This window comes from Aquarana catesbeiana, unplaced genomic scaffold, assembly GCF_042186555.1.
Source record: "Aquarana catesbeiana isolate 2022-GZ unplaced genomic scaffold, ASM4218655v1 unanchor237, whole genome shotgun sequence".
NCBI classification, from domain to species: Eukaryota; Metazoa; Chordata; class Amphibia; order Anura; family Ranidae; genus Aquarana; species Aquarana catesbeiana.
The window spans coordinates 882083-909846 of NW_027362665.1; the positions used below are offsets into that span (position 1 = coordinate 882083).

Genomic DNA, 27764 nt, shown 5'->3' on the forward strand with positions numbered 1-27764 from the left:
AGGATCCAAGTATCCTCTCAATCTCTAGGGTCTGAGGAGGGGTGGAGTTGACCAACTGATGGCATATTGCCATAACCATGGGCTGCAAGTCCTCCTTCCCTATTGCCTCCGGTACCCCCCTGAACCTCAAGTTCTTACGCCTACTGCGATCTTCCATTTCTTCCACACGGAGCTGCAGTGGGGGGGCATAACAAGATTGCATTATCTGTACCTGCTCCAGTTGTTTGACCCGATTCTCCAGGGAAGCTAATGTGGTGCTTTCCATTTCAAGCTTATTAGCTATCCGTTGTAGCTCTGTTTGAACAACCTTTATCTCTCTGCTGTGTGCTTCCTCCAGGCGTGCAATCATCTTCTCTATGTCCATCCGTGTCGGCAGGGCTTGCAAGAGCGCTCTGAGATCCCTGTCATCATACCTTGGAGCTGTATCCTCCAACAGGTGTGTATCCATATTGCCTGGCACTCCCTCCTCTGTTTCCAGCCTCTCTGGAGGTGCCGGTCGGGTATGCTCTGTTAGTTCGCGGCTCTCGCGTCCTCCGCGTGCTGCTTCGGGCGTCTGTTTTTCAAAATCCGCGCCTCTCTGTTTCTCCGCCGTTCGGCTTCGGGATACCGCCGCTCGTGTTCCCGGGAAGTATTGCTGGATCTCGGGCTGCACAGGTGTTCGCTGGGGTTTGTTGTCTCTCCTCCTCATTACGGGTTAGGTTTCCGGGCTCAGTAACTCCACTTAGTTTGCCCGCTACATTATTGGCTGTATAAAGCAGTTAAACAGCCGGACGGTGTGGGGGATGGACGGAGCCTCTGCGAGTGTGTGTCTCTACTCCATCTTCCTCAGGCCACTCCACAGGGCTCAAAATTTCCCAGGACGCCATTTCTAGTCACCATGGTGATCTGGGATTTGTTGAGCCCTGACTTATGGTGACCATAGAGACATGGAAATTCAGCTGGTTCAGCAGGGATCGGTCACATTTCCATCCATGTGTGGTCACTGCCGGATAAAAGTCACTCCATCAGCGGCTGCAGCCAATAGCTTCATCACTGATCTGTGTATTCTGAGAGCGGAGGAGCGCCCCCCATTGTCAGAATACAATAGTGCAGCGGGGAGGATTCCCCCATCCCCCTCCAATGTGTGGATGGGGGAATCACTTCAGTTTTTTCCTCTCATCCCGCTGGCTGAACGATAAAACTGAACCATGTATGGCCAGCTTTGGAGGGAAGATATGAGACATTTCCTGATCTGTACAGCTGAGGAGCAGGAAATGTCTCACTGCCTGTCATCAGCACTGTGAAGTGTCGGCTTCCTGGTGGGATTGGGAATTTGGGGTTTCCAACACACTGGAGCCCATCACTATTCATCATCAACTGATCCCCCTGAAGGGGTTAATCTAGGTTTCCACACTATATATGTGTGTATCATCATCTGCTGGAGATAAAAGACATCACAGTGACTATGGAGGAAGAGGACGGACATGACGGGGGGTTACTGGGTGTAAATAGAAAATAAGATCTTATTACCTCCTCCAGCAACGTCTTCTGTCTACTTCCTCCCGACTCACCTCTCGCCCGGAACTTCCTGTCTGTACCTGACATCACTTCCTGTCTGTATTCCATAGAGACTTCCTGTCTGGGTAGAAGTAAGATCACCATCTTGTGGAGCTCAGAGGAACTGCAGCCCTGAGAAACACCTCGTAGTGTGAACACGGCCTTGTGCTGTGTGTATGTACTGTATATCCTTATAGATGGGGTCATCTCCACTCCCACCAAGGGGGATAGAAATATATTACTGCTCGGGGGGGGGGAGACATTTTGGCCCCTTTGATTTTGCAGTAAAATTGATGGCAGATTTAGTCATGTAGAACATCTGCTATTGTGTGTGCACATAAATCATCACAAATACACTAAAATATGTGGATACATTCATATATAAAGTGCTAGGGGCTCAAATAATATTCTCTGCAGATCTACTGCTTCCACTTTACACCTACTTCAGTCATCTTATGGTTATTATCAATAAATTAAGAGCTCCGCCTCTTCATACACACTCAGAGCTCCGCCTCTTCATACACACTCAGAGCTCCTCCTCTTCATACACACTCAGAGCTCCGCCTCTTCATACACACTCAGGGCTCCGCCTCCTCATACACACTCAGAGCTCCGCCTCTTCATACACACTCAGAGCTCCGCCTCTTCGTACACACTCAGAGCTCCGCCTCTTGGTACACACTCAGAGCTCCGCCTCTTCGTACACACTCAGCGAGGAGAGAAAGGGTATACAGTATAAACACACAGCACAAGGCCGTGTTCACACTATGAGATGATTCTCTGGGATGCAGTTCCTCTGATCTCCACAAGATGGTGATCTCACTTCTACCCAGACAGGAAGTCTCTATGGAATACAGACAGGAAGTGATGTCATGTACACAGGACATTCCATTTGGAAGGATGTAGAGAGAAGACAATGCAGGATCTGGCGGCAGAGGAGGTAATACGTAGATTAACCCCTTCAGGGGGATCAGTTGATGATTAATATATTTTGCTTCCAAAGCTGGCCATGCATGGTTCAGTGGGCCACTAAGGATGAGCTCCGGCGTGTTCTCAGAGCCCACGTGCAGAGCCCGCCAGGAAGTCGGCACTGTGATGCGCTAATCACAGGCAGTAAGACATTGTCCCGATGCACGGCTGCAGAGATTGGGAAATGTCTCACTGCCTGAGATTAGCGCTCCGCAGTGCCGACTTCCTGGCGGGTTCTGCACCTGGGCTGTGAGAACACGCCAGAGATCATCCTTAGTTGCCACTTCATCCCTTTAAATCTGAACACATAGTAATTACACAGGTTCTGTGGCTAATTAAGGTGGTAATTAAACTCACTTGGTGCCTTATCTGCATTAAATTAGCCTCAGAAACCGTGTAATTCATATGTGTTCAGGTTTAAAGGGATGAGGTGGTAACCCTAGGGCTGAGTGAAAAATCGGAACCAATTCCCCCATCCACACATTGGAGGGGGATGAGGGAATCCTCCCCGCTGCACTATTGTATTCTGACAATGGGGGGCGCTCCTCCGCTCTCAGAATGCACAGATCAGTGATGAAGCTATTGGCTGCAACCAAAACCTCAGTCTGAAGTGGGGCTTTAATATAATGGAGACCTGAATGGTGAGGTGAGGAGGATTCTGGGAATATCATTTCATTTTACTATTTGTGTTCAGATCTAGAGTTTTCCTCCTGTGAAGTCTGGAGATCACATGACCATCACATTGCCTCCACCTCCCTCCCTGATAGAATTGAGAAATACAAAGAAGATTCTAGAAGTCACCAGAGAGATCATGGAGGAGAGGTGAGCGGTGCTGGGAATTCTGGGACATTATCCAGTAACAGACAAGGGATGTGTCTGGATGGTGACTGTATCATTGTGTGTGTCAGGTTCCTATAAGGTGTCAGGATGTCACTGTCTATTTCTCCATGGAGGAGTGGGAGTATTTAGAAGGACACAAGGATCTCTACAAGGACGTCATGATGGACAATCAGCCGCCCCTCACATCACCGGGTAAGAGGAGACTTTATTGTAAAGGAGAGAGCAGTACGGAGGGTCCACCTAGATCCCCCATCATCTGATAAACACATAGAAACAATGTATTCAGTCAGTGTGTGTGTTTCCTACAGATGGATCCAGTAATGGGAACCCACCAGAGAGATGTCCCCGTCCTCTGTATTCCCGGGATTCCACACAGGAAGGTCACACCATCCCTCACCATCATCAGGTAGATGAGGAACAATCACTGATAGTATCATTAGGATCTGTACTTTATCTGCATTGTTACCATTGATGTCATTTTTATTATATATTCAGAGTGGAAACCTGAGAGATTCTAAAGTTGAAGTAAAAGAAGAGATAAAAGGGGAGGATGATGAGGATGGAGTGATGGAGGAGTCAGAGTTTCTAAAAGAACACAAAGATCTGTACCAGGACACCATGGTGGAGTCATCCAGCTACAGAAACCCACCAGAGAGATGTCCCCGTCCTCTGTATTCCCGGGATTCCACACAGGAAGATCACACCATCCCTCACCATCATCAGGTAGATGATTGACAATTATTGGTAGTTCTGATTTATACACAACGTGATTGTTACAATGAATGTTTTATTATATATTCAGAGTGGAAACCTCGGGGATGATAATATTGATGTTAAAGAAGAGTATAAAGAGGAGGATGAGGAGTATGGAGTGATGGAGGAGTTTTCGGAAGGACACAAGGATAAGATGGAGCCACCTAATACCAGGAACCCACCAGAGAGATGTCCCCGTCCTCTGTATTCCCGGGATTCCACACAGGAAGATCACACCATCCTCCACTGTTACAAGGTTGGTGGGATTGGAGCATCTAGAACATGGACTTGTAGAAATAATGTGTGGATTTCTTATGTGATGTCACAATAATAAATCTTATATCTTACAGATGATATTCTCTCTCATTCTCTTGATTTAGAGTGGAGATCCAATCGATATAGAATTTGAGGTTAAAGCAGAAGAAGAAGAGAAGTATGTGAGGGATGATCAGCAGTCTATGGAGGAGGATGGAATAACGGGGACATTTATAGAGGAGGACACTCCTACAGAGATCAGCACAGGTGGGTCATTAACACTAAATACATTCCTTCACTCATACTGCTCACTGATTGGTCCAGAGTAGGGCGGGGACTGGGTGATGTCAGCTGTAATCCCCTGGTCACTTTCCTGAGCTGTGTTCCCCGTCCTGTATTCCTGTATTTATCTCGGATAATCTTCCTTCTCTGTGCTGCAGACACAATTTATGTATCTAGACTGGATTTATGGAGATTCTGGGGTTCAGCTGGCAGCAAAATATTCATTTTCACCATAGACGTTACTAGACCTAGGCACCTGGGGTATGTGTTTTGGGTCTTCTGCCCCATACCCGGGTATGACAAGATCTCTGACAGAACAATCCCCCCCAGGATTACTTATTCTGTTGTTTGCTGTCTATGCCAGGTGGAGGGATATGTCTGTATAGTCTCAGACCCAAGTCACTGAGTGCATGACCAGTGTAGTCCAGATGTACCCAACCTTCCTTTTACTGCTTAAAGTGGTGTTCCGGCCGAAATTATACTTTTTAAATAAAAATACCCCTATAATACACAAGCTTAATGTATTCTAGTAAAGTTAGTCTGAAAAATAAGGTCTGTTTTGTTAGTTTATAGCAGTAGTTTGTTATTTTATAAACTTACAGCAGGCCGTGGCCATCTTAAGTGTGGGCATCTGAAGCCAGACTGTATTTCTTCCTGGATCTCATCCTTGCAGATCTCGCACATGCTCAGTGCAGCACAAGCAGTGTAATAAGTTTCAGGTTAGGTTTCCATAGCAACGGCAGTTTCAGAGGAAGTTGCCGCTCCTTCCCAGAAGGCATTGCAAACAGGAAATGATGCGATGGGCCGCGGCCAGGGAGGAGGAAGTGAAAAATTAATACAGCAGATATACAGGAGGTGCTGAGAAAAAAAAATATCCAATTTGTTTACAGTGCACAGTTTAGTGAGGGATGCTGAAGAGTTGTAAAAGAGGGTGGAACTCCACTTTAACCACTCGTACTCCAACACCCCCTTATATCCCCTTTAAATTATGAGGCCACACCTTAATTTGGAGTATAAATGGCCATAGCAGCCTTTTTATTAACACAATATTAACCTCCCTGGTGGTTTTCCCGAGTGTGGCTCGGGGTTAAAATTCAGGACCATTAGCGGTAACACCGAGCCACACTCGGGATTACATTGCAGGATCCTGGTGTGGCTTTACTTACCTTGTCCCCGGGATCCTGCGATGTCCCCCGCTGTGTCCGTGGGCTCTGTCCTCCTCCGAAGCCTCTCCTTGCAAGGCTCCGTTCCCTGCGAGCGTCGCGACGCACGGGGGCGGAGCCTGGCGGCAAATTCAAAAAACTGTAGAAATCATAACACATACAGTACTGTGATCTTACAGATTACAGTACTGTATGAAATCATTTCACATCCCTTTTGTCCCCAGTGCTTTGTCCTATGCCCTGCATGCAGTTTTATGTTACATATACTGTTCTTTCTGCCTGGAAACTGGAGATTGTCCATAGCAACCAAAAAGTGTCCCTTTACGTCAAAAGTGGCTTTAGACCAGCTAGAAAACAGCGATAGTAAATTGGAACACTTGCAGAATTGAGCGATAGTGAATCGTGGGGAAATTTATTTTATTATTATTTATTTTATTTTTTTTTAAATTATTTATTTTTATTTATTATATTATAATTTATGTTTTTGTGTTTCAAACTTTATCATACCCGGGATATCTACTAGACTCTTGTTTGGACAGATTTAAGTGTGTTATTGTTAAGAATTACAGACCTACAATATATGTTTTACCGAGCGGGGGAGACGGTTATACCCACCTAGGAAGCAAGCGGGGAGAGGGTGAGAGATACTTCTTGAACGCTGGCTATTAGAGGGTCCGCCGTGACTGCATACCCCCTAGAAGGTTGATCTTAGCTGCTGGTTAATATTACATCGGACAGATTGCTGTGGAGTTTGCTGTGCTATTTTATTTTATACACAATGTGAGTGGAACTGTTGAAGTGTAATTTGCAGTGTGAATCATTAAAGTGTTTTACGGTATTACACTATTGGGAGTTTTTTTTAATTCTATATGGAATGATCCTCCGGATGGATACGATTTAACCCTTGCCAGTAGCAGCAGTCATCTATGCCTTTTAGCCTCATACGAAAGTGGAGGCATGAGGAGCTGGTGAGTGGCTGTCCATAGGGAGAGTGGTCACTGAACACAGAGGTGTGGTGGAAGATTTCATTAGAAGAATTTACACTCCTGAAATAGAAGGACTTGTTGTTGCACATTATTAGCTGATTTTGATCACAATCACGGACACTTTTTGTTGCACACATGTGTGTCATTTAGAGACTGTACTATTTTATTAATTCAATTTTTATTGCATGTACAGAGGCATGTTGTGACACTTATAGATTACCATCAACTGAGTTGGTGTCCCCAATCTGTGTGTAATCATTGCATGGAGATTGAAGTATATTAGCATCTGAGTAATATTGGCACTGAGTCACGTTATGTATTAGCTATTCTGGTGTTTGTTATTTTTTGGTTTTATTTTGATGTGGATTTATCAATAGAATATTTACACTATATATCTATTGTACAAATTTATACAATTTTATATGTTTATTTGCACTATATGTAGTTATGCACCAGTAAAGGGGTGTTCGTTAGATTTAATACTTCACCTTAGGAGGTGGAAAAGATCTTTTAGAAATAGCGCCACGATTTAATTCGTCACGTGGGGTGCTTTGCACTTATCACACAGCACAGATTTAAATCTTATTTACACTACAATATAAAACGCCAAATTTCCATGCAAAATAATTGTACGGCTTTCAGCACCTAAAATCCGAAATAATCATACCGCCAGGGAGGTTAAATAATTCCAATATCAAAATATAACATCTGCAACAACTTACTTTAATCCCAGTCTGTTGGTTTTTGACGGCACCCCCGAACACATATTCCACCAATACACTGCGGGACCTTTTTCACCATGATAGGCCTCCAGCCATATCACCAGCTCGGAGACAACCCCCTTCCTGCAGTGCAACCATTACCGTATTCCAGCTAACACCAGAGGGGCACATACTACCGATGAGCCCCCCACCCCTTCCATCACATATGTTTACTGCCACCATCAAAGACCAACAATACACCGCCAATCCACAGCTGCCAAGATGACCAGATTCCAACACACCTGAAATGAAAGAAAATAAACACCATATAGGGAGGGCGGGTGGGAAAAACTGCCTCCTCCTTTCTCTCTACCATCTTCTGTTACTCAGCAAGTACCGCCTCCTCCTTAAATAATACCACTCCCCCTCGGACTCTTCTCACTATCACCTCCCCTCTTAGCACCTCTCCTGTTAACCCTTTGTTGTCTCCCCTTTACACTTCTTTTTACACTTTCTTCTTTTTCCTTTCTGGGCCTCACTGTCTCAGGAGATGAGAGGCAGCGGTGTGGGACCTCTGCAACTTGTCTCATGTGAACATTTAGATCACCACTCATTGAATACCAATATTATGAATCCTGACCCATACACTGTATAATTTATATTGTACATTACATACTCCTGACCCCTGCACTATATACTCTATATTGTACATTATATACTCCTGACCCCTGCACTATATACTCTATATTGTACATTACATACTCCTGACCCCTGCACTATATACTCTATGTTGTACATTACATACTCCTGACCCCTGCACTATATACTAGTGTTGTACATTACATCATTCTGATACTATAAAATCCTAACTGTTGTATTCTATATATAATAAGTTGTACATTACATAGTCCTGACTTCTTTTACACCCATTTCCTACCAGCTGGACATTTTATATCTGATGATTTGATTGGAGCACAGACTTTTACAAGTTGATTATAATGTGATAACATCCTCACACTTTCGAACCTTAAAGTGATTGTAAAGCTATGTTTTTTTTATTTTTTATTTTTCATACATCATGGGACAAAGAGTCAGGCTAATATTCATTACCTACTGGGTTATACTTCATCATCAGGTGAATGGACACTGGTAGACCAAAAGTCTTTAGACAGGAAGTGATCCCCTATATAACCCCTCCCACACAGGAAGCACATCAGTTTTTTACCAGTGTCTACAAGGTGGATGGCACGGTTTGTTTGAGCTCTCTGAGCTCCAGGTCTCTACTCCCACAAACGGTTCCAAGGTGAATCAAGGGATTGACCGATCGGATCCATTTGACACAGGCTTTTATGCTTAGATAAATGGTACCCAAGCCTCGCAAAGAAGACTCAAGATCCTGCGAGGTTTTGCCTGTAATGTGGCCTCTGGGCGCTGGACCCTTGTGAAGTGGAAATCTTGGACACTACAGTGCTAAGGCATTTCCTGCAGGGTGTTGTACAGATCCAAGGGAGTGGACTCTAAACATGAAAGGGTACCCAGTCCTTGAAGGTCCAAGTGACAGGAACCTGCCGTGAAGGGTGAAGATTTGGCTCTTATTTTCTAAGCTGCCCTGTGCCTGGACGGGTAAGTGAAACCCCCTTATTTACTTATTGCGGGGTGCCCCAGTGATTGTAACAATCAGTTAAGCTAGCTAGAGACTGAACACCTGTGTGTGGTGACCATACGGGGAAGTTTTGGGCTAGCTGTTTGCAAAGTGTAACTTTTTTGCTTGTGTGACTGTTTTTTAGCTGTATGATGGCGCACGATCAATCGTCCTGCACGTGCCTTCGCAGTTTGTTTGCAGTTTGTTTGGTGGCCATGGCACACGCGGCTTGGCCACACATGCGCAGTAATCTTTTTGGGTGAAGAAGATTCGCATCACGCCCGTTCGCCAGGATCGAGCATGTACGCACGCACGCACAGAACATTCTGGCGCACAGCCAGCTTATTTAAGCTGTTTATGCCAAACATGTGGTGCTTCCAGAATACAGCTGTGAGACACAGAGCAGACTCTGAACCAGGCATTTGCAGCGGTTCATTTCTCCTTACCCGGGTCACGTGAGTCACCAAGTGTTGCTTGACAGGCTAAAGGTGCTCAGCAGGATTGTTGCATAGGGGCTTGGTGAGCCCTATTAAAAGGTCTCCCTTCTGAGGTGTGTTAAATCTACACCCAAGTACTCCCTTTTTGTGGCTAGTAAATGTCTTCAAAAAAGAGGAGTGGGACTAACACTACAGGGAAGGGCACACCTATGTCATCAGTAGTCCCTGATGAACCTAGTCATATCCCTAGTGTTGTATCCCCTGAAGGACCAGAGGCTCCCGGGCAAGCTGAGCCGCTGCACCTATCTGGTATCGTGGCTACAGTCAACGCTGCTGTGTCACCCTTTATCACTAAGGATGAACTGTCCCCAGCCCTAGCTGGGTTAGAGCACAGGATTGCTGACAGGATTGCAGATCCCCCTCCACAGAGCCTCCGAGTCTGGAGCAGGAATGGGTTGAGGATGGGGAAGAGCTAAAAGCTCAGGATTCAGTGGAGTGCCCGGCAGATGAGTCTGCTTCCGAGCAATCTGGACAAGAAGATATCCAGTTGGTGTCTGCCTCTCAATCACAGAGGCTTTTGACCCTGACTCTTACTGAAATGGTTTGCTCTGCCTTTAAGTTGCCTCTTGCTGAGGTTACTGAGCCCCCCTGGTCCTCTTTAGGATCCCTGAGGCCTCTTCAGCCCACATAGGCTTTCCCCTTACACCCTCTGTTGGAACAGGCGGTGTATATTGGGGAACTGGAGAAAGTGCAGAGAAGGGAAACCAAACTGATAAGAGGCATGGAGGAGCTCAGCTATGAGGAAAGATTAGAGGAACTGAATTTATTCACTCTTGGGAAGAGGAGAATAAGGGGGGATATGATCAACATGTTCAAATATATAAGGGGTCCATATAGTGAACTTGGTGTTGAGTTATTCACTTTACAGTCAACACAAAGGACAAGGGGGCACTATTTATGTCTAGAGGAAAAGAGATTTCATCTCCAAATATGGAAAGGTTTCTTCACAGTAAGAGCTGTGAAAATGTGGAATAGACTCCCTCCAGAGGTGGTTCTGGCCAGCTTAGTAGATTGCTTTAAGAAAGGCCTGGATACTTTCCTAAATGTACAGAATATAACTGGGTACTGACATTTATAGGTAAAGTTGATCCGGGGAAAATTTGATTGCCTCTCGGGGGATCAGGAAGGAGTTTTTTCCCCTGCTGTAGCAAATTGGATCATGCTTTTCTGGGGTTTTTCACCTTCCTCTGGATCAACTGTGGGTATAGAATTGGGTATATGGGATTGTATGATATTATATATATTTATTTTTTATTTATGGTTGAACTGGATGGACTTGTGTCTTTTTTCAACCTGACTAACTATCTAACTATGTAACTTTGCTGATTGGGAACATCCTGACATGGATGAAAAGTTCACTAAGAAATGGAGCATGCCAGCCATAGATGCAGCAGTCTCTTCCTTAAACAAGAACTTAACTTGTCCAGTGGATAATGCACTGGGCCTGAAGGACCCTGATGACAAGAAATTGGAGTCATTATTAAAGGCTTCCATTTCTTTGGCCAGTTCAGCTATTCAGCCAGCTGTTGCAGCAATTTGTATTTGCCAGTCTGTAAAGGACCAGGTCCAACAGCCTGATAGGTCTAACCAGGAGGATGATCTGACTGAAAATAAGTAAATATTCCTCGAGCGCTGTGTTTTGCTGTTGACACCTTAAAGGATTCAATACAGAAGGTTTCTCGTCTGGCTCTCTTGTGGTTTAAGAACTGGTCAGCCGAGCTTCTTTGTAAGAAGTTATTGGCAGGTTTCCCCTTTCTTGGGGAACGTTTATTTGGCGATCATCTGGACAAATCTATCCAAAAGATTCCCGGAGGGAAGAGTTCTCTACTTTCCTGTGAAGAAAAGCACTAGGCATCCCTCGTTTAAAACTTCAGGGACTGTTTCCTCAAATGTCTCAGCACCAAGGCAGTTCCGCCGCCAACAGGGAACTAGAGCTAGAGGCAAGCCACAAGGCCAGGGCTAGAAAAAGCCCTGGGTCCAAAATTGTTCTAAATCTAGCACCAAGCCCTCCTTTTGAGGATACGCCCCCACTCTATTGGGTGGGGGGAAGGCTGCTGCACTTTGCAGACATTTGGAGAACAATAGTTCAGGACGAGTGGGTCACCTCAACTATATCCCACGGTTACAAGCTGGAGTTGCGGGGGGTTTCCCCTCAGAGGTTTTTAAGATCCAGCGTTCCCTCGGATCCTCCAAAACGAGACTAATGCCGTGTACACACAGGCGGACTTTTTGACTGGACTGGTCCGACGGGACAAATCCGTCGGACAATCCGACCGTGTGTGGGCTTCATCGGACCTGCAGCGGACTTTTTCAGTCGAAAATCAGACAGACTTTAGATTTGGAACATATTTCAAATCTTTCCGACGGACTCGAGTCCGGTCGAAAAATCTGCTCGTCTGTTTGCTAGTCCGACGGACAAAAAAAAGCGATGCTAGGGCAGCTATTGGCTACTGGCTATCAACTTCCTTATTTTAGTCCGGTCGTACGTCATCACGTACAAATTCGTCGGTCTTTGATGTGATCGTGTGTAGGCAAGTTCGCTCGTTCGAAAGTCCGTCGGAAAGACCGTCGGACCTTTTGATGCTGAAAAGTCCGCCTGTGTGTACATTATTGTTTCAGGCACTACATCATTTAGTGCATCAGGGAGTGATTATACAGGTCCCTGTAGCCGAAAAGGGCACAGGATTTTACTCAAACCTGTTTACGGTTCAAAAACCAAACGGGGACACCAGGCCCAGTGTGGACCTAAGATCCCTGAACCAGTATCTACTGATCCAATCCTTTTGGATGGAGTCTGTCCGCTCAGTAGTAGCCTCACTCCAAATGGGAGACTTTCTAGTCTCCATAGATATAAAGAACATGTATTTACACGTACCTATCTTTCAACCTCATCAGAGGTTCCTGCGAGTCGCAGTAGAGGAGTGTCATTTTCAGTTTGTGGCTCTACCCTTTTGGGCTTTCTCCAGCTCCCTGGGCGTTCACAAAGGTCCTAGCACCAGTACTGGGTCTTTTAAGGGCCCAATGGATTTTGGTCCTCGGGTATCTGGACGACCTCCTGCTCAGAGATCACTCACTACAGGCTCTACAACAGAGCATAACATGTACAGTGCGGTATTTGGAAAGCTTAGGCTGGATCATAAATGCCAAAAAATCAACCTTGAGGCCAGCTCAAAGTCTAAAGTATTTAGGTCTGATAATACGGTCCAAGCAAGAGTATTCTTGCCACCTGCAAGGGTCTGTGCCCTGAAGAATTGGGTGCACCAGACAACCCTCCATTTGGCTCTATATAAGTCTTCTAGGGAGGATGGTATCCTCTTTTGAGGCAGTGCCCTATGCCCAGTTCCATTCCACTACAACGAGACATCTTTTTGGCTTGGAACAGAAGAGGACAAGCCCTGGATTATCCAATCCTTATTTCCTCAGGCACGTTTAAGCCTAAACTGGTGGATGCAGGACCAGAACCTGCAAAAGAGAAAATCCTTTCTCTCGGTAACTTGGAGAGTACTGGCTACAGATGCCAGTCTCTCAGGCTGGGGAGTGACCCTAGAAGGGCTCCCAGGTCAGGGGAAATGGTCAAGGACAGAACAGATTCTGCCCATCAACGTCCTAGAATTACGGGCATGGACGGTGGAGCTTCAGGACTGCCCTATCAGGGTTCAGTCCGACAATGCCATGGCAGTGGCCTATATAAACCATCAAGGTGGTACCAGGAGTCATTCAGCTCTGAAGGAGGTAAACTAAATACTAGCCTGGGCAGAGGGACAGGTGCCAATTATATCAGCCCCCTAGGGTTTCCGTATCAACTCTTTGGAACAAAAAATGTTTCTTCCAGAGGGAAAACAGAAAAAGTTGGTACAAGTGGTGTCACTGCTACAGTCCAATCAATTTCTGTCCATCAGGAAGGCCATGTCAGCATTGGGAACCCTGACCTCTTCCATACCGGCCGTCCAGTGGGCAAAGCTCCATTTTAGACCTCTGCAAAGTTTCCTGTTAAAAACCTGGAATCACCAGCAGGATTCACTAGATTCACTAGTGAAGATCCCTACATCGGTGAAAAGGAGTCTTTGGTGGTGGAAGAACCAGACAAGATATTTAGTGGGTCTGTTATGGTCCTTTCCAACCCAGGTGAGCTTAACAACCGATGCCAGTTCCTGAGGTTGGGGGGCTCATATGAACGGTCGGTGGGCCCAGGGCTTGTGATCCACAAAAGATGGTCCTTAAATTGGAGGGAACTAAAAGCTATAGAGATAGTCTTACTGACCTTTGCAAAGGAAGTCCATGGACAGCATACTCAGATCCTGTCAGACAACGCCACGGCGGTGGCCTACATAAACAGACAGGGGGGAACCAGAAGCAAAGTTCTGCAAATCCTAGCAAGAGGCATTCTAAGTTGGACAGAGCTCCATACTCTATCCTTATCCGCAGTCCATTTAAAAGGGATCCTAAACAGTGTAGCGAACTTCCTAAGCAGGAACAGGTATTAGAAGCGGAGTGGCAATTGAATCCAGAAGTCTTCCATTTGATAGTGCAGAAAAGGGGCGCCCAAGAGTGGATCTCTTTGCGACCCAGGAAAACTTGCAAGTGTCTCGTTTCTTCTCCCTGAACAGGAACGAGGAATCACTGGGAGTGGATGCTCTGGCGCACAATTGGAAATTTCACCTCTGTTACGCATTCCCCCCATTTCAGCTTATCCCTCGGGTCATAGCAAAAATCAGGAAGGAGGATAAAACAGTGATCCTCATCACTCCCTTCTGGCCTAAAAGGCCTTGGTGTTCATCCCTTCTGCAGATGCAACTAAAACCGTATTGGCACCTTCCGTTAAGGAAAGACCTTCTGTTACAAGGTCCTCTGCTTCACCAGGAAGTAGCAAAGCTAAAACTCACGGCCTGGCTACTGAGGAACAGCTCTTGAAGAGAAAAGGTTTCTCGGATAGATTGGTGGCTACCCTCCTATCCAGCAGAAAGAAGGTTACAAGAACAATATATTCCAAAGTTTGGAAAGTCTTCAACTCCTGGTGCACAGCATCTGGCAGATCACCAAAACAAACTTCCTCTGTTCTTGAGTTCCTGCAAGAAGGAGCGGACAAGGGCCTAGCGGTCAGCACCCTCAAGGTTCAAGTTGCTGCGCTGGGGGTATTCCTGGAAAAATCCATTTCATCAGAACCCTTAGTAATTGGATTCTTCAAAGCTCTCACCCGGTCTAGACCAGTGGTGATCAAAAGCTGTCCAGCATGGGATTTATCGGTTGTTCTTCAGGCCCTGACCAAGGAACCTTTTGAACCCATTAATTTAGCCTCCCTGAAATTAGTTACTTTGAAAACAGTTTTTTTTAGTGGCGGTTACAACAGCTCGAAGAGTCAGTGAGCTGCAAGCCTTATCAATCGGGGAGCCTTTCTTTTCAATTTTTTCAGACCGAATTGTTCTGAAGACGGATCATAATTTTTTGCCGAAGGTCACTTCGGTCCAGAATGGAACTCAGGAGATAATACTTCCTACCTTTTGTTCTAATCCATCGGGAAAGAAGGAAGAAGAATTCCATACACTGGATGTTAAAAGAGCAGTCTTGAGTTACTTGGAAAACACTAAAGACTTTAGATGTTCAGATGCTCTATTTGTTTTATTTTCCGAAAATAAAAAAGGAAGACAAGCTTCTAGAGGAACCATTGCCAGATGGTTGAGAATGGCTATCTCAGAAGCCTATTCCCTTACAGGTCAAGAGAGTCCAGTGAATGTCCGGGCTCATTCTACAAGAGCTTCGGCGGTGAGTTGGGCAGAAAAAGCTGGCGCCACCCCCGAACAAATCTGTAAGGCAGCTACTTGGACAAGTCTGACAACCTTTGCCCGTCATTATAGGTTAGATCTCATGATGGCTGGGGACCAGGCTTTTGGAAGAAAAGTCTTACAGGCTGTTGTCCCACCCTAAATGGAGTAAGTCTCGATTATCCTCTCGGGTGCTGTCCTGAAAGAAGTTTTGGAAAAATGCAAGTTAGACTTACCGGTAACTTGTTTTCCAATAGGCTTTCAGGACAGCAGTAACCCGCCCTTTTTTTATGCTGATGCTGTAATACTATGATATAACTGTCGCTTATGTGTTGCAGCTGGGGCTGGAGTTCTCTGCAAACAACTGACGAGGCAACGTGGAGGACTCCAATTAAAGACTTAATTGATGGGGTGTTTCCTGTGGGAGGAGGAGCCATGATCTCTCGGGTGCTGTCCTGAAAGCCTATTGGAAAACAAGTTACCGGTAAGTCTAACTTGCATTTTTTCTACAGTCGGCTGTAAAAATCAAATTGGCTTTGAGTACAATCAGAGGTCAAGTTTCGGCCCTATCAGTATTCTTCTAAAGGCCTTTAGCCTCCCATTCACTGATCCGAACCTTTATGCAGGGGGCAACTCATTTGCTTCCCCCCATTAGGTCACCTATCTGTCCTTGGGACCTGAATTTGGTGCTGCCTGTGTTACAGAAACAACCATTTGAACCTATTAAGGATATTCCATTAGATTTGCTGTCACACAAGCTAGCCCTGATGGCTATCACCTCGGCTAGAAGGGTGTCATAGTTGGTGGCCCTTACATTCAGGTAAATGTACTTGATCCTTCACCATGACAGAGTCGTCCTTTTTGCCAAAAGTGGTGTCAGCCTTTCATTTAAATCAGGACATTATTTTGCTTTCTTTTTTCTCTCAGCCTCGTTCGGCGGAAGAGAGACTGCATTCTCTGGACGTTGTCTGGGCAGTCAAAGTTTATTTGCCTAGATCTGCGGAGATCCGAGGATCAGACTCTTTTTTTTGTTTTACCAAAAGGACCCAAAAAGGGGTCCCGTCAATTGGTCATTCAGGCCTACGATCTAAAACATAAAGCTCCTCCCTTTAGGGTAAGAACTCATTCTACCAGGGAGGTAAGAACCTTCTGGGTTTTTCACCATCCAGTATCTGTGGCTCAGATTTGTAAGGCTGCCACCTGATCTTCAGTGCATACATTCACAAAATTTTATCAAGTGTATGTTCGAGCATCCGAGGATTCGGCTTTCGGCCGCAGTAAGTTCTGATGGCTATTGTTTGACAGGGTGTCTCCCTCCCCTCAAGGCTATTGCTCTGGGACGTCCCAGCAGGTAATGAATATTAACCTGACTCTGTGTCCCAGGATGTATAAAAAAGAAACTAGGATTTTTACATCATACTTACCTGTAAAATCCTTTTCCTTTGAGTACATCATGGGACACAGAGATCCCTCCCCTCTTTGTTGAAGATTCAGTGCTTGCTACAAAATGGATGTGCTTCCTGTATGGGAGGGGTTATATAGGGGATCACTTCCTTTCTAACGACCTTTGGTCTACCAGTGTCCATTCACCTGATGATGAAGTATAACCCAGCAGGTAATGATTATTAGCCTGACTCTATGTCCCATGATGTACTCAAAGAAAAGGACTTTACAGGTAAGTATGATGAAAAAATCCTATTTTTTTTAAATCATTGATTTTTATCCACTCTGCTAAATAAGGAAGTGCAGGACTTCTTGTGTTGGGAAGATGGCAATGAGTGATAGAGGGGGAGGGGACACTTGTCCTATAATCCCCTCATCACTGTCACTCCTATAAAAGACAGTTCTCCTTGTTTCCTCACTCTCTGACTAAGGTCCATGAATAAAGAAATGAACTGGTAGGAGATCAGAGGACCCATTTACTAGTTACCTTGAGGGGGGAATTGTAAGATCCTCAGAGACAAAGCTGTCTGATGTGGGCGGAGTCCTGGTTTAGGGGAACCAATCTGCTCATGTCTAGTAATAATCTTTTTATTTCTATTTTAGTAGATGGACGGGAGATGAGGAAAACCTCAGAGGATTGTCTCACTTTGTCTCCAGACTGTAAAGTAGAAGATGAGGACATCACACAGTATAGTCCAGGAGAAAACCCGACTACCTCAAATGTCCATCCGGCACCACACAGTGTAGATGGACCATCGTATTCCTCTTATCCTGAGGAACCTCAGACTGTGAGGGACGGTGCCGTCCTTCCAACAGAGAAGAGCTTTTCCTGTACTGAGTGTGGGAAGTGTTTCCCTTTTAAATCCCATCTTCAAGTGCATATAACATCTCATACAGGGGAGAAGCCGTATTCCTGTCCTGAGTGCGGGAAGTGTTTCCGTTTAAAATCCAAGCTTAATGATCATATAAGATCACACACAGGGGAGAAGCCGTATTCCTGTTCTGAGTGCAGAAAGTGTTTCCGTTTAAAATCCAAGCTTAATGAGCATATAAGATCACACACAGGGGAGAAGCCGTATTCCTGTTCTGAGTGCGGGAAATGTTTTTCACAGAAGTCCAGTCTTGTCACACATCAAACATTTCACACGGGGGAGAAGCCATATCCATGTCCTGAGTGCGGGAAATGTTTTTCACAGAAGTCCAGTCTTGGCATACATCAAACATCTCACACTGGGGAGAAGCCATATCCATGTCCTGAGTGCGGGAAATGTTATTCACGGAAGAACAATCTTTACACACATCAGAAATCTCACACGAGAGAGAAGCAGTTTTCCTGTCCTGATTGCGGAAAATGTTTTTCTGTGAAGTGCAATCTTAATAGACATCAGAGATCTCACACGGGGGAAAAGTCGCATTCCTGTCCTGAGTGCGGGAAATGTTTCTCAGACAAGGCCAGTCTTTACACACATCAGAAATCTCACACAGGTGAGAAGCCGTATTGCTGTCCTGAGTGCGGGAAATGTTTTTCACGGAAGTCCAATCTTTACACACATCAGAGATCTCACACGGGTGAAAAGTCGCATTCCTGTCCTGAGTGCGGGAAATGTTTCTCAGACAAGGCCTATCTTTACATACATCAGAGATCTCACACAGGTGAGAAGCCGTATTGCTGTCCTGAGTGCGGGAAATGTTTTTCACGGAAGTTCAGTCTTTACACACATCAGAGATCTCACACGGGGGAGAAGCCGTATTCCTGTCCTGAGTGCGGTAAATATTTTTCACAGAAGTCCAATCTTTCCACACATCAGAGATCTCACACAGGTGAGAAGCCGTATTCCTGTCCTGAGTGAGGGAATTGTTCCTCACTGAAGTCCTGTCTTCCTGTACATCAGGGATCCCACACAACCCTCGAGGTGTATTAGTGCCTTGAGTGCGGGAAATGTCTTCTATATGAATGTTGCTGGACATCACATCTCTCATGTGGGGAAGAAGCACACCCTGATATACACCTCAGATATACTCCATGGCTGATCTTCATCATGTAAGAAACAGTTGATAAGGAGATCAGGGATCACCAAAGACATGGATGAAGTGTTGTACCGTGTTGGCCATTGATAGCAGGAGAAAAATAAAAATAGAGTCATTACCTCTCATTGGCTGAGTACATTTTGTGGGGTGAAGACTTAGAGGTCTACTTTAAAAAAAAATTGTTTAAAGCGGAGTTCCACCCAAAAGTGGAACTACCGCTCATCTGATTCCTCCACCCCTCCGGTGCCACAATTGGCACCTTTCAGGGGGGTGCAGATACCTGTATTAGACAGGTATCTTCACCCACTTCCGGGAATAGACTCCCGCGGGAGTCACGCCCCCTCCCGCACCACCCTGCTGTCTCCTGGGAAACACACAGGTCCCAGGAGATAGCGGGGACCAATTAGGATGCGCAGCACGACTCACGCATGCGCAGTAGGGACCTGGGAAGTGAAGTCGCCATGCTTCACTTATTCCCTCACCAAGAATAGTGGCAGCAGCAGCCGAGAGCCGAGCTATTGCTTGGCTTTGGCTGCTGACATTGCTGGACCCCGGGACAGGTAAGTGTCCGTTTATTAAAAGTCAGCAGCTGCAGTATTTGTAGCTGCTGGCTTTTAATATTTTTTCAGGTGGACTCCCTCTTTAACCGCTTGACATCCGCGCTATAGCCGAATGACAGCTACAGCGCGGACCTGAATTCCCGGGAGGCCGTCATAGGACGGCCTCCCCTGTGCACGTGCCCTGCGCGCGCCCTGTGATCACCGAGTCACTGAGACTCGGGTGATCACCGATCCAAGTAAGGGGCCGGTCCCGGCCCCTTACCATGTGATCAGCTGTCAGCCAATGACAGCTGATCACATGATCAAAACAAAAGCTCTGTGGTCGTTTTTTTTTCTCCTCGCGCTGACAGTGCGAGGAGAAAAAAAAAACGATCACCGGCTCACCAGCAAGGGACATTGGTCCCGAAGAGGAGGAGGCAATAATGCCTCAATTGTGCCACAAGTACCCCCTGCCAGTGCCACCTGACATTGCCACATCACAGTGCCCACCAGTGCCACCTATCAATGCCCACCATTGCCACCTAACAATGCCCACCAGTGGTGCCAATCAGTGCCACCTAGCAGTGTACAAGATCAGTGCCCATTATTGCCACCAATCAGTGCCCATCACTGCCACCAATCAGTGCCCATCACTGCCACCCATCAGTGCCCATCACTGCCACCTATCAGTGTCCATTGGTGCCGCCTCATCAGCGTACATCAATGAAGGAGAAAAATTACCCTTTTTAAAAATTTTATAACAAAATATTTTTAAAAAATAACTTTTTTTTAAAAAAATTCAGTCTTTTTAAATTTTTTTAACAAAAAATAAAAACCGCAGAGGTGATCAAATACCACCAAAAGAAAGCTCTATTTGTGGGGAAAAATTATAAAAATTTCATTTGGGTACAGTGTTGTATGACCGCGCAATTGTCATTCAAAGTGCGTCAGCGCTGAAAGCTAAAAATTGGTCTGGATAGGAGGGGGGTTTAAGTGCCCAGTAAGCAAGTGGTTAAGGAAAATGAGTCGCATTTGCCCAGCTGTGATGAATGTGGTAGTTTTATTCCATACACTGATTTCCTATAATCGTAATTTCCATCTAGTGGCCATGAGGTGGTATTAAGTTATTTTTCCTGCTATTTCAAGAAATATACCCCATCATGGTCACTAGATGGAGCTGCAATCAAGGGAAATGTTAAAGGGGTTGTAAAGGTTCGTGTTTTTTCACCTTAATGCATCCTTTGCATCAAGGTACAAAAACACCTCGCTGTCATGGGCCCCCCAGCCCCCCGTTTTACTTACCTGAGCCCGTTCACCTGCTGTGCGCGTCCCCCGACATCCTCTTCTCCACTGAGTCTGGCCGTTGATTGGATAGATTGATAGCAGCGCAGCCATTGGCTCGCGCTGCTGTCAATCACATCCAATGACACAGGACCGAGTCATACACTTGGCGTCTATGGACGCCAACTGTTTGACACGGGAGCGCGCCCGCAAGCTAACCCCCTCAGGAAAGAGCTTCCCAGAGGGGGTTAGCTTTAGTGGGGAGGAGCCGAGACAGCCGCCGGGGGAACCCACAACAGCAGGATCGGGGCCACTCTGTGCAAAACGAACTGCACAGTGGAGGTAAATATAACATGTTTGTTATTTAAAAAAAAAAATCGAACCTTTACAACCCCTTTAATTAAATTACTGCCAGAATTAATCACGACTGAGAAAATCCTTGTCACATGCGTATAACAAAATTTTCACCTTTCATTCACCTTTTTCCCCCATTTACAGAGAAGGAATGTACATGCACTTTCCCCGGGCTAACTGCTATGCAGTTTATTAAGAACAGAGCCCTAAATGTCAGGAGACGTTTATATAAAGATGGGAAGTATGTAGCAGATAAATGAATAGACCTCCTAGCAATGTTATTACCAGGCTGCAGCTAGGGGGAGCTCTAATGTTTAGAGTGTGACCACAGCAGAGTGATCCCATCTAGCTCACATTAACCCTTTCACTGCCAGAGCTGGTTTTCCATTATTTTTGCACACATGGTAAAATGCAGATTTTGGGCCTGAAGATTAGATAAAACCCCCAAACATATTTTCTGAAAGCAGAGGCCCTGGAGAATAAAATGGTGGTAATTGTTAAGGTGTTCCTCATACACAAATGTCACCTTCATATCCGGGTTTATTTTCTACTTTCCCCATTTTCTATGGTGTGATCTTTTCTACAATACTTTGTTATAATAATGTAACACGTTGTGTATTGTATTGAATAATGACTCCGCCTCCACATTCCAGACGAGAGATCATCCTGACCAATTGGATTTCTTTCTTTACTATTTCCCGATTCTATGAATGCAGTCTTGTTAAAAGGCATTTTTATATGTGTATGTTTTTTTTTTAACAAAAACAGTGGTGCTTTATTGTTGTAACAGATAATCAGAGTTACAGAATACCATTCAACAGAGTACAATACATTACATACGTAGATTACATATTTGAGGATAGGGAAAATAATATGCAAAACACGCAAGCAATACGTAAGGTTAATAGTACCATTCTCAACAAGTACCGTCCACCCTCCACCCTCCAAAACCCTCCCCTCTTGGGGCAGATGATCGTAGTGAACTGAATGTTTCTCTACGAGGCCATCCACGGAGCCCAAACTTTTTCAAATTTCCACGGACAGCCACGGTTTATATATGTCATTTTATACATGGGGATTACTGCCTCAATCTGCGCCTCCCAGGCTGAAAAGGATGGAGGGGAAGAATCTATCCATTTCATAAGTATTTCTTTTTTGGCATAGAAAAGAAGGAATGAAATTAGTAATTTAAGATGATATGGCCTCTGCTCATCATCATGTATCCCCAGCAACGCCATAGCCGGCAAGAGCGGAATAGAGGTCTGCAATCTGGACTTGATTTCACCTACAATCTTAGTCCAAAACAACTGGGCACTCCCAGAACATATGTATAAATGTGCCTATATGGACTTTGCATTTAGGACACATGGGGTCTCTCTCAGGAAATATGCGATGGAGTCTCTGCGGGGTATAGTAGACCCTGTGTATAAATTTAACTTGAATCAGTTTGTCCTTGGATGCTATCACTAATTTCGGGCCATACTCTAGACAGTCCTCCCATCCCTCCTTATCCAGCGACGGGATATCAGCCCGCCATCTTTCCCATAATTCATTGATCTTAGGGGAATCTCTTCCCAGCAACGCATTATATAGAGAGGATAGGGGTTTAGTCAAGTCTTCAGGAGATAGGAGATCTTCGATGGGGTCCGTCTGTAACAGGAGAGTTTACGGGAATTGAGCCCTGGCCGCATGTCTCAGCTGTAGGTACCGGAACCCCATCCAACGGGGCAGTCCAAATTTAGCCGTAAGCTCATGCAAGGAGAGCAGTTGTCCCCCAGGCATTACATGTTCCAACAAGGTTACACCATATCTGGCCCATACCTGTGGCTCCCGTATCGTACGGAAGTGTTTAAGTCGTGGGTTCCCCCATAGGGGATGAGCTGGAGACAATTGGCCAGGTCTCAAGTATCTGCGCCTAGCCGCCTCCCATACTCTCCAAGTTGCTCTAGTAGGCCCAGGGACCTCACAATATGCCTTGTGTCCTCTATAGGGAAAATTCCGAAAGTCCGTCAGGGAACCCAGAATATTCGCCTCGAGACAGGTTGCCACATTGGATCTAGAACCCTGGAACCACCAGTGTACCGTCACCAACATGGCTGCCCAAAAATATATCTGGAAATTTGGGAGGGCAAGTCCGCCCAAATCTGCAGGTAAACACAACGTAGTACGTTCCAACCTAGGGTTTCTCCCCGACCAAATAAAGGATCCCACTATACGGTCAATCTCCCTAAAAAACGAGGCGGGGACCCAGACCGGGCAATTCCTAAACAGATAGTTACATTTGGGCAGTATCATCATTTTAAGGAGACTAATGCGACCCAGAAGATTCAGAGGAAGATTCTCCCAGGCAGCACATTTCGAACGTAGGGTGTTCAGGACAGGGGCCAGGTTTTTTACAATAAAATCAGAGGGATTCCTAGTGATCACAACTCCAAGATATTTAAATTCCCTAACCCTTTGTAATGGGGAGGAGAGGGGTCCAGAGTTAACTCCATCATCTATAAAAAATAGGACTGATTTGGTCCAATTTATTTTAACTCCCGAGAGTCCACCAAAACTGTCAAAAATACGCAAGGCAGCTTGAAGAGAGGGCCCAGCATCATTTAGGTACAATAATGCGTCGTCAGCATAGAGGGAGAGGCGCTCTTCCATCATACCCACCCGCAGGCCCAGAACGTCCGGTGCACTCCTAATGGCAATTGCCAGAGGCTCCAGCGCCAGGGCGAACAGGCTGGGGGAGAGCGGGCATCCCTGCCTCGTACCGCAAAACAGATCAAAGGAGTCTGAGACCCAATTGTTGGTGCGAACCCGTGCCCGGGGGGATCGGTACAGCAATCGTACTCCGTGAATAAATTTGGGACCGAATCCAAATCTACGCAAAGTTTCCCATAAAAATTTCCATTCAACAGAGTCGAAAGCCTTCTCGGCATCTAAAGAGGCAATAACCCTGGACCCCGTGTTGTCATGCGATGTTGCTAAGTTAAGGAATAGGCGCCTAATATTTATATCTGTGCCCTTGCCTGGCATAAATCCCATCTGGTCTATACCCACTAGGTCTTCTATTACATGAGATAGTCGGGTGGCCAAGACCTTAGCAAAGATCTTGGCATCGACATTAAGCAACGAGATGGGCCTGTACGATGCGCAATCAAGAGGGTCTTTTCCTGGTTTAGGGACCAGTACAATAACCGCCTCATTCATTGAGTCAAGTAGGACTGGCAGATTTGCAAATTTAGAAAGCAGTGAAGTCAACTTAGGGGCCAGTAGTTCAGAAAAATTGGAGTAAAATTCAGATGGTAACCCATCTGCACCCGGGGCCTTCCCTCCCTTGAGATGTCCCATGGAAACCTGTATCTTCTCAAGTGTGATGTCAGCCTCCAGCCCCTCCCTTGCTTCCTCAGACAAAACAGGCATAGACAGGGAGTCAAAAAAAGAGGACATGGATGAATCCAATGCAACATCTCTAGAGGAGTAAACCTCCTGAAAGTATTGTCGAAAACGGTCATTAATATTAACAGGGGCAGTAAGGATCTGGTCAGTATTGTCTCTAATGGAGCCTATGGGGGTTGAAGGTATGTTTCCTTTAGCCAGCCACGCAAGAAGCTTCCCATTTTTACCACCATGCTTGAACACGCGTTGAGCGGAGTATAGCAAGGCCTTGTCTGTCTGGGCCATCCTAGTGGTGGATAGGTCACGCAGAGCCTTTTTCCATGCCCTGTACCGGTCCTTCCTAGGAGCAGAAGCGTATTCAGCCTCCAACCTGCCTGCCAGTGCCTCTAGCTCATCTATGGAGCGAGTTGAGTCACGCTTGAGCCGAGTGATACTATGCCCATACTCCCCTCTTATCCAAGCTTTAAAGGAGTCCCATACAACAGAAGGGGCAGCTGATTCAGCATTGTCTGTCCAGAAATTGCAGATAGAGGCCATTAGGGGTTCCAACAATCTCTCATCATTAGCCTAAAATCTGGATAAGCGCCACAGGTGAGTCCCTGGTGGAACAGACAGCGTCAGTGTCAAACACAATGGTGCGTGATCTGAAATTCCCCTGGGAAGCACAGATAGGTCATGTACATATTGTAGTGCAGGGCCCGAAGCATAGACAAGATCTATTCTGGACAGCGTTTTGTGTGAGGCTGAATGGCAAGTGAAGACTTTCAATGTCGGGTACAGGTGCCTCCATACGTCAGTGAGGGCAAAAGTTTCCGCCCACTGCCTGAGGTCTGGAGTGTCCCGAGCTGAGGATTGTAGCCGGTCAAGTTCCACCAGTGGAACCATGTTAAAGTCCCCCATGAGGTATACCAATGCGGTATCAAATTGCACCACTATTTGCATGATCTCGTGAAGGACCCTGCCAGATGCTGGCGGAGGAACATACAGCCCAACTAGTACCACATTTTTATCAAATATATTAGCATGTACAAATCTCCCTTCTTTATCTGTTTTAACCTCAAACAGCCTAAACGGTAGTGTCTTGTGGACCAGGATGCTAACCCCTCGGGCATAGGTGGAAAAGGTGGAATGATAATTAAGGCCCACCCAGGCTTTCCTAAGGCATACCGTCTTGTTTTGGGGCAGATGTGTCTCCTGGAGAATACAGATCTGCGGGTTGTGGGAGCGAAGGAAACGAAACACCAGGGAACGCTTAACAGCAGTATTAAGTCCTCCAACGTTCCATGAAATTACCTTTAACTCAGCCATGAAGTATGAGGTATAGTGGATATGCAGTTATGTAACATACCAGACAGGTAGCATCCCAGTCCAACCACACATATATTATTCTACATAGCACTATGTAAATGGTTCTGTTCAAACATGCGTCAAATCTAAAGCACCTGAAACAACAAAAAAGTGTTAACAAAAACAAACCCAGCATTAAACCCCACCCCGCATCCCCCACCCCAACCTAGGAATGCCTTGTTCCCCAAACATCAAAAAATAAAACCCCAAGTTCAGGGAGCGTGAACCAGTGGGTGTAGACCCTTAGTGGAGAGGATTGTCCACGGAAGGTGACGAGAGACTCCACCGCCATTAGGAATTAGGAGAAAAATAGCGTTCCAACCAACAAAGGTTATTTCGGACCGTCTCATATTTGGACCAATGTGGGTGAGTAGATGTGTGGATAAAACTAGCAGCACATGAAAAATAGAAAAAATAAAAAAATGTTTGTTCTCTGTTTAGGATAAATGAGGAAGATCATCCTGTAGCTCAGGAAGACAGGGTATACCATACTCTAGGCATTCCACAACTGGCTTTGTTACAGAGAGGTACTCCAGGACCGGAGCTCCCTGCCACTTGGAACAATACACCTGACACAATCAATTTAAGTTGTTTAATTATCACGACTGCCAAATACTGGTTTCTTCACAATACACCAGGCCATCCCGTAGAGGATATTTGAGCAGCATTGACAATCATGTGTTAGGACCCCTGCCAGCACTGGGAAAGCGATTTTTCACAGTTAAATGCAAATAATGTGATGCAGTCCCTCCCTGAGGAAGACTTTATCCTTACAATAAGTTGAAACGCGTTGGAAATCTGCTATCAGGACGCCATCACACCTATCGGGGGTGGTACTTGTAACTAGCAGTAGGATGCATCATATGTTTCCATATATCTGATGTTTTTATAATTATTCTTAACTATAGATCAATGTGTATGTTCATGTATATCCTATTCGTTTTTGTATCAATAAACTTCTTTTTAACTATAATTCAACACTGCCAATTTCTGCATTGCCCTTAAAATCCCATTTTGAGGTACACATCTAGTTCTACCATACTCTAGGCAGGTAATCTGGCAAAGTGCTTTCTCCTTCCTATGCGGTTAGCAATTGATTGTCTCCTAGAGTGGAATTTCAGACTAGGCAATCATAATGAAAGGTGTATATCACTTGCAAGTGAAAGAAGAGGAAGAAGTGATCCTGCAATACGTGTAACGGTCACTAGAGTCCGCCAGTGACCCTCCTTCAGGAATTAAGATCATCACTGAAATCTGAGCTTCCAAGAGAGCCAAACAAGTCATTGCTGCAGTAAGTCAGTATAACATAGGCAATCTTCATCTCTAAAAATCCCAGCATCTCAGGAACATCCTGTAGAGGGCAAAAAAGGTTATCCCACAGTGGATTCAAACAGTGGCAAGCTTGAAAGTAGATATCACCTGGCATAGCCAGGGGCACAACACTTATACTGTATACTGACAGGGAATACAAAAGGCACAACGGGTTCAAGATTAATTCCCCTGTTGAGATTTAAACAATCAGCGGCCAATATTCAGAGCAGAAGTACATAAGAGCATGTTGCAGCATTTAACGGTTGGGGGGCAATGATTCCAGCCATGCGTTAGCATCCCTGGGGGAGGTAAAAAATCTGGTAGTTTCCCAGTCTTGAACCCTCAACCGTGCTGGAAACAGAACACTGTATCGAATGCCCTTAAGACGCATGGCTGCCTTCACCTGGTCAATGGAGCGTCTGAGCTTTTGAGTTTCTACAGAGTAGTCAGGGAAGATAAGTAGCTTGTTATTTTGATGGCATATTTCTCCCTGTACTCTAGCAGCCCGAAGCACTTCATCCCTGTCACGGAAGTTCAGAAACTTTAGGATAAATGTGCGTGGCGGTGCTCCAGGGGGGCCCGGCTTGGGAGGGATCCGGTGAGCCCGCTCCACCGCATAGAAAGGTGAAAATTGAGCCCCTGGTAGGAGGGAACGTAGTAGGCCTTCAATAAACTCCGTCGGACATTT

At 45.6% G+C, this 27764-nt stretch overlaps 2 protein-coding genes across 2 annotated transcripts in view; one reads left to right on the forward strand and one right to left on the reverse strand.

The window, feature by feature from the left end:
• The window catches only part of LOC141122060 (uncharacterized), a 396180-nt gene that overhangs the window by 339567 nt on the left and 28849 nt on the right, over window positions 1–27764 (reverse strand). The gene's annotated exons all lie outside the window — the stretch shown is intronic.
• Window positions 2332–26738, forward strand: LOC141122011 (uncharacterized). Its single transcript, XM_073611805.1, has 8 exons — window positions 2332–2476; window positions 3200–3327; window positions 3414–3537; window positions 3654–3751; window positions 3841–4068; window positions 4148–4354; window positions 4479–4620; window positions 17430–26738. Exons 3-8 carry the CDS (start codon window positions 3453–3455, stop codon window positions 18674–18676), a joined length of 2007 nt encoding a protein of 668 aa, XP_073467906.1. The 5' UTR covers window positions 2332–2476; window positions 3200–3327; window positions 3414–3452; the 3' UTR covers window positions 18677–26738.